The 15,258-nt window shown below is 38.0% G+C and overlaps 1 protein-coding gene across 7 annotated transcripts in view; it reads left to right on the top strand.

Annotated features, from left to right (window-relative positions):
* Positions 1 to 9,733, top strand: part of mamdc4 (MAM domain containing 4) — a 78,291-nt gene extending 68,558 nt beyond the window's left edge. For 6 of the 7 annotated variants that reach the window (XM_062031703.1, XM_062031705.1, XM_062031702.1 and 3 more), the window contains 3 exons: positions 2,241 to 2,422; positions 7,148 to 7,213; positions 9,261 to 9,733. In XM_062031703.1, coding sequence (XP_061887687.1) covers positions 2,241 to 2,422; positions 7,148 to 7,213; positions 9,261 to 9,296 — 284 coding nt within the window. In that variant the 3' untranslated portion in view covers positions 9,297 to 9,733. The remainder of the gene's footprint in view (positions 1 to 2,240; positions 2,423 to 7,147; positions 7,214 to 9,260) is intronic. The other variant, XM_062031707.1, reaches the window with a different exon arrangement.
* Positions 9,734 to 15,258: the final 5,525 nt, after the last annotated feature.

Genomic DNA, 15,258 nt, shown 5'->3' on the forward strand with positions numbered 1-15,258 from the left:
TAATAACTAAAGTTCCTCGGGTGAATAATGTCAACTCACTACACCGGTATGTTTTAGCGCTTTCATGGCGAGTTTACTGACAGATATAAGTAAGAACTTTACACTACTTTATATTAGAAATGGCAATAGCAGAGGATAGAGAAAGATCGAGAAAAAGAAGAGGCTAATCGACTACGTACTACAAAGGCAGATGCGCGCAAATTTTCAGGACTTATGCAGATCCCAAATACCGATCAGCGGGTACCAGAAGGTAAGAAAAGTTGCTTTTGCATAATACTGCGAAACAAAACACCAGATAATGTCTTACCTTATGTCAGGTTCAAACACTGATGACATCTATTAAACAAGACAAGAAGCAATGAATTAAACAGTGACAGAATTAAATTTGGCTCAATTGAGGAGAGACGCGTACCCACTGTACCCTTGCACAGTGTCGTCCCACGCCACTGACGAAAGATTGTACGCCTCCTCTTTTATTTGGACTTTCCCTGATTACATGGCAACAGCTGTTTCTAAGGGACGGGGGGTCGTAAACAGCCATCGCCTTTGATTAAAACAGTTCAAAGAAAAGGTCGTAAAATAGTTCAAAGAAGCGGTGCCTGGAGGGGAGTCTGGTCCTGCTTCCTCTTCGCTTTGTAGATCTCGGGTCAAGACAGTAGCTTTCTGTTGATTACAATACATAAAAGAAACAGAACACCTTCATGTTGCTTCCCATCCTACACAGTGGAGTTTTACCAGCCTTCTGCTTGGTAGGATTAAAGACAGCTTTTGTCTGCTCGCCGGGAACTCATTGAAACACAAAGTTTTGTGATAACTTAGATACAATTATTCTGACACCTTATACACACACCATAATAATACTCCTATGTTGAAGCACAGTACAATCCATCAAGCGGTGTGGCTTCATAGCTTACCAAAGTTGCAGTAAAACATTTTTATACATTTTTGAGTGCCGTGTGTAATGTTCTATATTTTCAATGGAACATGGAAAATGTTGGTGTTGTTTACTTGAGTCATATTGCAGTCTACACATATCTCTTATGTGTGACTGCCATCTACTGGTCACACTTACCATTACACCATGTACCAAATAAAATAGCTTCGATGTCGGTAAGCACAACCAGAATTATGCCGTACATTAGGCGCACCGGGTTATAAGGAGCACTGTCGAATTTTGAGGAAATGAAAGGATTTGAAGTGCGTCTTATAGTCCGGAAAATACGGTATATAGTATATAGTTTATGGAAAATGGCAGCAAAAAGAAAAGTGTTGCGTTTATATTTTTGGTAGAGTGAAGGTCCTGCAAGAATTGAAGTGAAGTGAATTATATTTAGGGATGTCCGATAATGGCTTTTTGCAGATATCTGATATTCCGATATTGTCCAACTCTTTAATTACCGATACCGATATCAACCGATATATGCAGTCGTGGAATTAACACATTATTATGCCTAATTTGGACAACCAGGTATGGTGAAGATAAGGTACTTTTTAAGAAAATTAGCAAAATAAGATAAATAAATTAAAAACATTTTCTTGAATAAAAAAGAAAGTACAACAGTATAAAAACAGTTACATAGAAACTAATAATGAATGAAAATGAGTAAAATTAACTGTTAAAGGTTAGTACTATTAGTGGAGCAGCAGCACGCACAATCATGTGTGCTTACGGACTGTATCCCTTGCAGACTGTATTGATATATATTGATATATAATGTAGGAAGCAGAATATTAATAAGAGAAAGAAACAACCCTTTTGTGTGAATGAGTGTAAATGGGGGAGGGAGGTTTTTTGGGTTGGTGCACTAATTGTAAGTGTATCTTGTGTTTTTTATGTGGATTTAATCTTTTTTTTTTTTTTTTTTTTTTTTAAAACGATACTGATAATAAAAAAAACGATACCGATATTATCGGACATCTCTAATTATATTTATATAGCGCTTTTCTCTAGTGACTCAAAGCGCTTTTACATAGTGAAAGCCAATATCTAAGTTACATTTAAAGCAGTGTGGGTGGCACTGGGAGCAGGTGGGTAAAGTGTCTTGCCCAAGGACACAACGGCAGTGACTAGGATGATGAAAGCGGGAATCGAACCTGGAACCCTCAAGTTGCTGGCACGGCCACTCTACCAACCGAGCTATACCGCTCCAGAACTGGAATGTGTTCAGCTTCCAAAACGCGTCCAGATGGCATCAGATGAACAACATCCACAGGTCAAATGTATTTTGTTTCCCCTGCAGCGTCGAGGAAGCCTGACAATGCAGGAGGGATCGCAGCCTCGGTCCTGGTGGTCCTGCTTCTGATTGGCACTCTGGTGGGGCTCCTTATTTTCTACCTGCATGTTCAGAGGAGGGCCACGCTTTTGACCAACCCTTCAGCTGTCGACGGTTTCAGTAACGACACCTACGACCCCAGCGTCACAGTAAGTTCATGTCCCTATAATGTCCTGATCATCACATCTAAATAGGGATGTCCCGATACCAATATTTTGGTACCGGTACCAAAAAATGGCATTATTGTCTTTATTATAACAAAAAATCTTAGGGTACATGAAACATATGTTTATTATTGCAATTTAGTCCTTAAATAAAATAGTGAACATACTAGACAACTTGTCTTTTAGTAGTAAGTAAACAAACAAAGACTCCTAATTAGTAACATATTGTGTCATTTATACACCTATTATTTTGTACACATTATAAAGGACAAGCTGTCATTTACTGTTAATATCTGCTTATTTTCTGTTTTAACATGTTTTATCTACACTTCTGTTAAAATGTAATAATCACTTATTCTTCTCTTCTTTGATACTTTACATTAGTTTTGGATGATACCACAAATGTAGGTATCGCATGCTTACCTTAGCTAAAGCTAAATACTACTCAAATCTCATCCGCCTCAACAAAAACGATCCTAAATTTCTGTTTAGTACAGTAGCATCGCTAACCCAACAAAGGACTCCTCCCAGTAGCTCCACCCACTCGGCAGATGATTTTATGAATTTCTTTAATAAGAAAATTGAACTCATTAGAAAGGAGATTAAAGACAACGCATCCCAGCTACAACTGGGCTCTATTAACACAAATACGACTGTATATACGACGGACACTGCCCTCCAAAATAGTCTCTCTATTTTTGATGAAATAACATTAGAGGAATTATTACAGCGTGTAAGTGGGATAAAACAAACAACATGTTTACTTGACCCACTTCCTGGGAAACTTATCAAGGAACTGTTTGTATTATTAGGTCCATCAGTGTTAAATATTATAAACTTATCACTTTCCTCCGGCACTGTTCCCCTAGCATTCAAAAAAGCGGTTATTCATCCTCTGCTCAAAAGACCTAACCTCGATCCTGACCTCATGGTAAACTACCGACCGGTCTCCCACCTTCCGTTTATTTCCAAAATTCTCGAAAAAACTGTTGCACAGCAGCTAAATGAACACTTAGTGACTAACAATCTCTGTGAACCTTTTCAATCCGGTTTCAGGGCAAATCACTCTACGGAGACAGCCCTCGCAAAAATGACTAATGATCTATTGCTAACGATGGATTCTGATGCGTCATCTATGTTGCTGCTTCTTGATCTTAGCGCCGCTTTCGATACCGTCGATCATAATATTTTATTAGAGCGTATCAAAACACGTATTGGTATGTCAGACTTAGCCTTGTCTTGGTTTAACTCTTATCTTACTGACAGGATGCAGTGCGTCTCCCATAACAATGTGACCTCGGACTATGTCAAGGTAACGTGCGGAGTTCCCCAGGGTTCAGTTCTTGGCCCTGCACTCTTTAGTATTTACATGCTGCCGCTGGGTGACATCATACGCAAGTACGGTGTTAGCTTTCACTGTTATGCTGATGACACTCAACTCTACATGCCCCTAAAGCTGACCAACACGCCGGACTGTAGTCAGCTGGAGGCGTGTCTTAATGAAATTAAACAATGGATGTCCGCTAACTTTTTACAACTCAACGCTAAGAAAACGGAAATGCTGATTATCGGTCCTGCTAGACACCAACATCTATTTAATAATACCACCTTAACATTTGACAACCAAACAATTAAACAAGGAGACTCGGTAAAGAATCTGGGTATTATCTTCGACCCAACTCTCTCGTTTGAGTCACACATTAAGAGTGTTACTAAAACGGCCTTCTTTCATCTCCGTAATATCGCTAAAATTCGTTCCATCTTGTCCACTAGCGACGCTGAGATCATTATTCATGCGTTCGTTACGTCTCGTCTCGATTACTGTAACGTATTATTTTCGGGCCTCCGTATGTCTAGCATTAAAAGATTACAGTTGGTACAAAATGCGGCTGCAAGACTTTTGACAAAAACAAGAAAGTTTGATCATATTACGCCTATACTGGCTCACTTGCACTGGCTTCCTGTGCACTTAAGATGCGACTTTAAGGTTTTACTACTTACGTATAAAATATTACACGGTTTAGCTCCAGCCTATCTCGCCGATTGTATTGTACCATATGTCCCGACAAGAAATCTGCGTTCAAAGAACTCCGGCTTATTAGTGATTCCCAGAGCCAAAAAAAAGTCTGCGGGCTATAGAGCGTTTTCTATTCGGGCTCCAGTACTCTGGAATGCCCTCCCGGTAACAGTTAGAGATGCTACCTCAGTAGAAGCATTTAAGTCCCATCTTAAAACTCATTTGTATAATCTAGCCTTTAAATAGACCCCCCCTTTTTTAGACCAGTTGATCTGCCGTTTCTTTTCTTCTCTCCTCTTCTCCCCTGTCCCTTGCGAGGGGGAGTTGCATAGGTCCGGTGGCCATGGATGAAGTGCTGGCTGTCCAGAGACGGGACCCCGGGTGGACCACTAGCCTGTGCATCGGTTGGGGACATCTCTGCGCTGCTGACCCGTCTCCGCTCGGGATGGTTTCCTGTTGGCCCCGCTGTGGACTGGACTCCCGCTGATGTGTTGGATCCACTGTGGACTGGACTTTCACAATGTTATGTCAGACCCACTCGACATCCGTTGCTTTCGGTCTCCCCTAGAGGGGGGGGGTTACCCACATATGCGGTCCTCTCCAAGGTTTCTCATAGTCATTCACCGACGTCCCACTGGGGTGAGTTTTTCCTTGCCCGTATGTGGGCTCTGTACCGAGGATGTCGTTGTGGCTTGTACAGCCCTTTGAGACACTTGTGATTTAGGGCTATATAAATAAACATTGATTGATTGATTGATCAATCTGATACCAAGTAGTTACAGGATCAGGCCTGGCCCTAACCAATCTGGCGCCCTAGGCAGGATTTTGGGTGGCGCCCCCCCCCCCCCCCACATCGGCAGTGAAGTGTATATACTCACAAGAAACTGAATAGCTTTGTGTTTGACCTTTTTTTTTACTTAAAGAAAGCAAATTAACATATTATATGAGAATGTTATGTTATGATTATCTTTAACCGAATCACAGCAGTGCTCCAATTAAAAAACAGCATTCCCTCTCATGTGATATTGCTTAATTAACATTAACGATGTGCACTTTAACAACTAGGCTTACAACTATACCTAATATATAAAGGGGTGGAAAAGTGACTATTACCTGCAGGGCAAACATTAGCTAACCAGAAGGCAATAACAATGTAAACAAAAAACACCTGCTTAAAAGATCTAATACAAATGTCCCTGAGGAATGTAAGGTGGGAGTACTGTAATTACCTAACGTTACATTATTATTTTCCATAACAATTTAGCCCCCTCCACAATATTAACCCGACGTTAAAACAGAACTAGCTATTTATTGATTAGCAATTGCCGAATCATGTAACATTAGCTTAATGCTAAAAGCCAGGTTACTATCACATTCTGTAACAGACAAATAATTTCATGTAGGCTAACGTTACCTACCTGCTACAACTGTCTTTTTCTCGTTTCTCCTCCTCTTCTTTTCTATTTTTTCTTCCCTGGGCACCTGACAGTTTTGGCCGTTTTGACATCTTGTGTTGATTTTTTTATGTGGTGACGTCCAAAAAGAGTCATGATACGGGAAGGGAGGGGGCGCACCGTGCGGGGGGGGGGGGGGGGGGGGGGGGGGGTTAATGTTGTAACAAATAATATTTCTATTAAATAGGCTTTACTTTGCATTTTAATTAGCGTTGGATTATTTTTTGTATTTAGAAATAATAGTACCAACTTTTTTTTTTTTTTTTTTTTCTTTTTTCCCTCCAACATTTGTGGCACTGGCGTGGCGCCCCCTGATGGACGGCGCCCTTAGCATTTGCCTATACGGCCTATGCCACGGGCCGGCCCTGTACAGGATCCTACATTGGTCATATTAAAAGTCCGCAATTGTCCAAAAGAAGGTTTTATGATGCTAAAAAATATCGATGTAATCATACTAGTATCGACTAGATACCCTCCTGTACTTGGTATCATTACAGTGGATGTCAGGTGTAGATCCGATACCAAGTAGTTACAGAATCATACATTGGTCATATGAAAGTACCAATGATTGTCACACACACACTAGGTGTGGTGAAATTTGTCCTCTGCATTTGACCCATCACCCTTGTTCACCCCCTGGGAGGTGAGGGGAGCAGTGAGCAGCAGCGGTGGCCGCGCCCGGGAATCATTTTTTGGTGATTTAACCCCCAATTCCAACCATTGATGCTGAGTGCCAAGCAGGGAGGTAATGGCTCCCATTTTTATAGTCTTTGGTATGACTAGGCCGGGGTTTGAACTCACAACCTCCCGATAGGCCACAGAGTAATTTAAGTCCTCATGTGTCCAGGGACGTATTTCCTGAGTTTATAAACGTAATATAAATTTTTAAAAAACAAAAAAAGATTTTGCGATGCTAAAAAATATTGACATAATCATATTAGTATCGACTAGATACGCTCTTGTACTTGGTATCATTACAGTGGATGTCAGGTGTAGATCCACCCATGGCGTTTGTTTACATTGTGACGCCGGTGAGCTATTGTATCCTCCTACGGTGTGTAGTGAAGCATGTTTAGCTATTCCTCGTCCTCCAGTGATAATGATATTAGAGGCGGTATAGTACCGAACAGGATTCATCAGTATCTTGGTACTACACTAGCACTAGTATAGCGTACAGCCCTACATCTAATCATCATCAGGATGTTGACATGTTCTGATTCATGATGATGTCCACGCCAGGAGAACCACGTCAGAATCCCCCCCGCACAAAACCACCCGATGGCCGCCGGTATCAACGTCGTCTCTGTGAGTAAAGACAATTGCTGTCAAATACTGTAAATCCACAGAGGACAATCAACATGTGCATCAACTACCTCAACTTAAGAGTGTTTGGAGATAAGAGCTTCCTCTGGGATAATTGTTACGCTTTAAGTTGCAAGTCAAACATTTAGTTACCCGAGTTAGTTGGTGTACCAAATGTCACGATGAACACACCGCAAGTTCAGACCAACACATCTGGTCTTGGGATGGAAGAAAGTGGGTGTCAAGGGCAATACTGAGAGGAAGAAGTGGATGATATTCATCGAATTAAAAAAAAGAAATCATCAAAAAACCAATTGAGCATGTCACTGCTAGTCTGCACAGTATTGGAGCAGTAAATAATTTCCTCTCACACACACACTACTGAAATGTTTTCCTCTCACATACACTACTGAAACACTCTCATACACACTACTGAAACTCTCATTCACACTACTGAAAGGTTTTCCTCTCACACATACTACTGAAACACTCACACACACTACTGAAACACTCTCATCCACACTACTGAAATGTTTTCCTCTCACGTACACTACTGAAACACTCTCATACACACTACTGAAACTCTCATTCACACTACTGAAAGGTTTTCCTCTCACACATACTACTGAAACACTCATACACACTACTGAAATGTTTTCCTCTCAGTTACACTCCTGAAACACTCTCATACACACTACTGAAAGGTTTTCCTCTCACACATACTACTGAAACACTCATACACACTACTGAAACTCTCATTCACACTACTGAAAGGTTTTCCTCTCGCACATACTACTGAAACACTCTCATACACACTACTGAAACACTCTCATACACACTACTGAAATGTTTTCCTCTCACATACACTACTGAAACACTCTCATACACACTACTGAAACTCTCATTCACACTACTGAAAGGTTTTCCTCTCGCACATACTACTGAAACACTCTCATACACACTACTGAAACACTCTCATACACACTACTGAAATGTTTTCCTCTCACATACACTACTGAAACACTCTCATACACACTACTGAAATGTTTTCCTCTCACATACACTACTGAAACACTCTCATACACTACTGAAACTCTCATACACACTACTGAAACTCTCATTCACACTACTGAAATGTTTTCCTCTCACACATACTGCTGAAGTACGATCAATAGACGTGGAACATGATAGTATCATGTTTATATACCTATACATTACTAACTTCTTTATATATATATATATATATATATATATATATATATATATATATATATATATATACAATACAGGCCAAAAGTGTGGACACATCTTCTCATTCAATGTGTTTTCTTTATTTTCATGACTATTTACATTGTAGATTGTCTCCAGGCAGCTACAACCCTAAACTAACACCTTCCCGGAATTGTTAATAATCAAATGTAAACAATCAAATGCAGATACTTTTTCTTATGCCTTCTGATCTCTCTCTCTCTCTCTCTCTCTCTCTCTCCTCTCTCCTCTCTCCTCTCTTCTCTCTCTCTCTCTCTCCTCTCCTCTCTCTCTCTCTCTCTCTCTCTCTCTCTCTCTCTCTCTCTCTCTCTCTCTCTCTATGCCCACTACTTGCGGTCCATATCCTACCAAGTCAGACCTACACTGTTCCAATATCCATTTCCTCTGTTCTCAATCGTTGATGACTGATGATAACAACCAAACCTAACCCCCTTTTGGCCTGTACTGTATATTTATATGTATATGTTGGTGAATGCATGTATTTACATGCTTAACAAGGCATGTGATCAAGTACTAGGATTTTGACAGAGACTCTAGAGTCCTTTCTTGTTTCTTTATCTCAAGATCGATTTCTTGTTGGGTTTTTTTTGTTTTTGTTTCTTTTCTTTTGTCTATTGGACATGTACAAAGTGAATGTGGAAAGGGTCGGCATAATAAAAGCTGTCAGCTTCAGCCTATACCTTATTGGTCAGGAACTGTCAACCGATACTTGTATTCATTTATCTGAAGTGTTCTGTTTACATGAACTACATGAGTTAATTGCACTCTTGTATCTGTGCAGGTCTCTGCGGGTGTCAGAGAGAGGGAGGTGGCGTGAAGCAGGAGGAAAGGCGCCACTACAAAAGTGGTCTGGTGAAATTTAGGCGATATCACAGCAGAAGAACTGCTTGTGTCGACCTTGCATCAAACACACACACACACACACTAACACTAATACACACATACAGTATCCACACTGATAAGGGTCTAATCAGGGCACCGTACGGTATGGCGATGACCTCAAGGCGGTGCAGCTTGTTTCCTGTGGACGGATGGCGGCTGGAGGCCGGAGGACAACATTTGGTTGGTCGACATTTGTCTGACATGCTAGCTCTGTTGAAGCAGCACACACTTTCAGACATTTGCAGTGCATTGTGGGTAGGCGCTAATTGAAGTTGCATTGTGGAGCTTGATTGATCATGAATTTATCAATTCCATATTAAATAAATGGCCGCTAGGCATAAAGAAGGATGACGATAATATAGGATTATTGAAGAATACATTAAATTCATGAGCATTGAAATGTTGTGGAGTAATTATTATGAATAGTATATTAAAGTAGGGAAGGGATTCATATGGCCCCATTCCTGGGTGGATTTCGCTTGAGATCTGCTGGAAATGATGGAAAGCGCCACTTTATATAGCAACTGATGCGATGTTCAAAGTTTGGGGTTGTCACAAAAGACGATGTAAGATATTCAAAACTACTGCCACCTGGCGGCCAAAGTGGAAGGTGAACCCCCTTAATTCGTCACGTTCCATGTGTCGGGTAAACCGCAACTAATGGGGCCATATGAATTATCTTCCAACTGTAATAACGATATAGTCAAATATCCAATGTTTAGAATAGAATAGAAATGACTTTATTGATCCCCGGGGGAAATTCTGCATCACAGTTCGCTCACAATAAACAATAAACACTTGGGTATTTTTTTTACATGTGAATAATATAAATACAGTCTATTATACAGCATTATTCACATGTGAATAATATAAATACAGTCTATTATACAGCATTATTCACGTGGGAATAATATAAGTACAGTTTATTATACAGCATTATTCACGTGTGAATAATATAAGTACAGTTTATTATACAGCATTATTCACATGTGAATAATATAAATACAGAATGTATTTATATTATGTATAATATAAATACAGTCAATTATACAGCATTATTCACATGTGAATAATATAAATACAGCATTATTGACATGTGAATAATATAAATACAGCATTATTCACCTGTGAATAATATAAATACAGTCTATTATGCAGCATTATTCACATGTGAATAATATAAATACAGTCTATTATACAGAATTATTCACATGTGAATAATATAAATACAGCATTATTCACATGTGAATAATATAAATACAGTCTATTATACAGCATTATTCACATGTGAATCATATAAATACAGTCTATTATACAGTATTATTCTCGTGTGAATAATATAAGTACAGTCAATTATACAGCATTATTCACATGTGAATAATATAAATACAGTCTATTATGCAGCATTATTCACATGTGAATAATATAAATACAGTCTATTATACAGCATTATTCACAAGTGAATAATATAAATACAGCATTATTCATATGTGAATAATATAAATACAGCATTATTCACATGTGAAAAATATACATACAGTCTATTATGCAGAATTATTGACATGTGTATAATATAAATACAGTCTATTATACAGCATTATTCACATGTGAATAATATAAATACAGCATTATTCACATGTGAATAATATAAATACAGTCTATTATACAGCGTTATTGACATGTGAATAATAAAAATACAGTCTATTATACAGCATTATTCACATGTGAATAATAAAAATACAGTCTATTATACAGCATTATTCACATGTGAATAATATAAATACAGCATTATTCATATGTGAATAATATAAATACAGTCTATTATGCAGCATTATTGACATGTGAATAATATAAATACAGTCTATTATACAGCATTATTCACATGTGAATAATATAAATACAGCATTATTCACATGTGAAAAATATAAATACAGTCTATTATGCAGAATTATTCACATGTGAATAATATAAATACAGCATTATTCACATGTGAATAATATAAATACAGTCTATTATACAGCATTATTGACATGTGAATAATAAAAATACAGTCTATTATAGAGCATTATTCACATGTGAATAATAAAAATACAGTCTATTATACAGCATTATTCACATGTGAATAATATAAATACAGCATTATTCACATGTGAATAATATAAATACAGTCTATTATGCAGCATTATTCACATGTGAATAATAAAAATACAGTCTATTATACAGCATTATTCACATGTGAATAATATAAATACAGCATTATTCACATGTGAATAATATAAATACAGCATTATTCAAATGTGAAAAATATAAATAGAGTCTATTATGCAGAATTATTCACATGTGAATAATATAAATACAGTCTATTATACAGCATTATTCACATGTGAATAATATAAATACAGCATTATTCACATGTGAAAAATATAAATACAGTCTATTATGCAGAATTATTCACATGTGAATAATATAAATACAGTCTATTATACAGCATTATTCACATGTGAATAATATAAATACAGTCTATTATACAGCATTATTCACATGTGAATAATATAAATGCAGTCTATTATGCAGCATTATTCACATGTGAATAATATAAATACAGCATTATTCACATGTGAATAATATAAATACAGCATTATTCACATGTGAAAAATATACATACAGTCTATTATGCAGCATTATTGACATGTGAATAATATAAATACAGTCTATTATACAGCATTATTCACATGGCAATAATATAAATACAGCATTATTCACATGTGAATAATATAAATACAGTCTATTATGCAGAATTATTGACATGTCAATAATATAAATACAGTCTATTATACAGTATTATTCACAGGTGAATAATATAAATACAGCATTATTCACATGTGAATAATATAAATACAGTCTATTATACAGCATTATTTACGTGTGAATAATATAAATACAGTCTATTATACAGCATTATTCACATGTGAATAATATAAATACAGCATTATTCACATGTGAATAATATACATACAGTCTATTATACAGCATTATTGACATGTGAATAATATAAATACAGTCTATTATACAGCATTATTCACGTGTGAATAATATAAATACAGTCTATTATACAGAATTATTCACGTGTGAATAATATAAATACAGCCTATAATACAGCATTATTCACATGTGAATAATATAAATACAGTCTATTATGCAGCATTATTCACATGTGAATAATATAAATACGGTCTCTTATACATTTAAATACAGTCAAAAAGGAACATATGGTTTATACAGTCTGATGGCTGTCGGTATGAAAGACTTCCTGTGCCGTTCCGTGTTGCATTTTGGGAGTCCGAGCCTTCCACTGAACTTGCTCATTCTCTCTGCCAGGTCCGGGTGTAGTGGGTGGGAGCTTTGCTAGACCACCGCCAGAGAGTCTAGCTCCACTCCCACCACATTACTGGCCTTTATACCAAGGGATACAAATCTACAATTACTGATATCACCCTAAGAAAATTTATTTTAAAATGATTTAATAGTAATAATCAATATTTTGTAAGATAATAACTTTCTTGAGGCACCAGGGCAGAGTCACACCCTCTCGCTAAATTGACCATAAAGCTTTCTTTCCAAGAAGAAAGCGATGACGACATCCTGTCCCTAGCAACTGCCTCGTCTCTAAGGCAACATTCTCCCATGTCTGCGGCTCTCATCTGCTCAGTGACAGAAGGACAATCTGTGCAGGTAAAGTAGATGACGTCATGCCTGTTGTCATGGTTGCGTGGAGAGGCGTTTGTGACTGGCGACACCAAGGACTGGAAAACTGATAATTGTGCATTGTTTTTTTTTTTCTTTCTCCATCATCTTGTGACTATTTTTTTAACGATCGTTCTTACCCAGCTTAATGGATCCCACTGTGCTGGTTGTCTTATTGTATGTGATGATCGTACACGAGCTGGTCTGTGGATGGATGCAGTACAGGAGTGCCAAGCCCTGCCGTCAAGCTGCACCTCGCTCAAGGTGTGTGGACTTTAACACGGCTCTAGCGGTATGTCGTGAAGGGTCGTTAGGGACAGTATTCACAATGACCTCCACTACTGAAATGCTCTCGCGCAGGAAGTGAAATACAAATGAAATTGTTTTCTCTCACACGCACGAGTGGAGTCCGGTTTACACATACTAGTGAAAAGTCATTCCTTGTGTGTGTGTGTGTGTGTGTGTGTGTGTGTGTGTGTGTGTGTGTGTGTGTGTGTGTGTGTGTGTGTGTGTGTGTGTGTGTGTGTGTGTGTGTGTGTGTGTGAGGAAATTATTTCAGTAGTGTGTATGAGAGTGTTTCAGTAGTGTGTGTGAGAGGAAAACATTTCAGTAGTGTGTGTGAGAGGAAAACATTTCAGTAGTGTGTATGAGAGTGTTTCAGTAGTGTATGTGAGAGGAAAACATTTCAGTAGTGTGTATGAGAGTGTTTCAGTAGTGTATGTGAGAGGAAAACATTTCAGTAGTATGTGTGAGAGGAAAACATTTCAGTAGTGTGTATGAGAGTGTTTCAGTAGTGTATGTGAGAGGAAAACATTTCAGTAGTGTGTATGAGAGTGTTTCAGTAGTGTATGTGAGAGGAAAACATTTCAGTAGTGTGTTTGAGAGGAAAACATTTCAGTAGTGTATGAGAGTGTTTCAGTAGTGTGTATGAGAGGAAAACATTTCAGTAGTGTGTGTGAGAGGAAAACATTTCAGTAGTGTGGATGAGAGTGTTTCAGTAGTGTGTGAGAGGAAAACATTTCAGTAGTGTGTATGAGTGTTTCAGTAGTGTGTATGAGAGTGTTTCAGTAGTGTGTGTGAGAGGACAACATTTCAGTAGTGTGAATGAGAGTGTTTCAATAGTGTATGTGAGAGGAAAACATTTCAGTAGTGTGTTTGAGAGGAAAACATTTCAGTAGTGTGTATGAGAGTGTTTCAGTAGTGTGTTTGAGAGGAAAACATTTCAGTAGTGTGTATGAGAGTGTTTCAGTAGTGTGTGTGAGAGGAAAACATTTCAGTAGTGTGTATGAGAGGAAAACATTTCAGTAGTGTGAATAAGAGTTTCAGTAGTGTGTATGAGAGTGTTTCAGTAGTGTGTGTGAGAGGATAACATTTCAGTAGTGTGAATGAGAGTGTTTCAGTAGTGTGTGTGAGAGGAAAACATTTCAGTAGTGTGTGAGAGGAAAACATTTCAGTAGTGTATGTGAGAGGAAAACATTTCAGTAGTGTGTATGAGAGTGTTTCAGTAGTGTATGTGAGAGGAAAACATTTCAGTAGTGTGCATGAGAGTGTTTCAGTAGTGTGTGTGAGAGGAAAACATTTCAGTAGTGTGTTTGAGAGGAAAACATTTCAGTAGAGTGTATGAGAGTGTTTTGGTAGTGTGTGTGAGTGGAAAACATTTCAGTAGTGTGGATGAGAGTGTTTCGGTAGTGTGTGTGTGAGTGGAAAACATTTCAGTAGTTGTGTATGAGAGTGTTTCAGTAGTGTGCCTGAGAGGAAAACATGTCAGTAGTGTGTATGAGAGTGTTTCAGTAGTGTATGTGAGAGGAAAACATTTCAGTAGTGTCTTTGAGAGGAAACCATTTCAATAGTGTGTATGAGAGTGTTTCAGTAGTGTGTATGAGCTTGTTTCAGTAGTATGTGTGAGAGGAAAACATTTCAATAGTGTGTATGAGAGTGTTTCAGTAGTGTGTATGAGCTTGTTTCAGTAGTATGTGTGAGAGGAAAACATTTCAATAGTGTGTATGAGAGTGTTTCAGTAGTGTGTATGAGCTTGTTTCAGTAGTATGTGTGAGAGGAAAACATTTCAGTAGTGTGAATGAGAGTGCTTTAGTAGTATGTATGAGAGGAAAACATTTCAGTAGTGTGCAAGTAAGTGTTGCACTAGTGTATGT

Source organism: Entelurus aequoreus, linkage group LG21 (assembly GCF_033978785.1).
Source record: "Entelurus aequoreus isolate RoL-2023_Sb linkage group LG21, RoL_Eaeq_v1.1, whole genome shotgun sequence".
NCBI classification, from domain to species: domain Eukaryota; kingdom Metazoa; phylum Chordata; class Actinopteri; order Syngnathiformes; family Syngnathidae; genus Entelurus; species Entelurus aequoreus.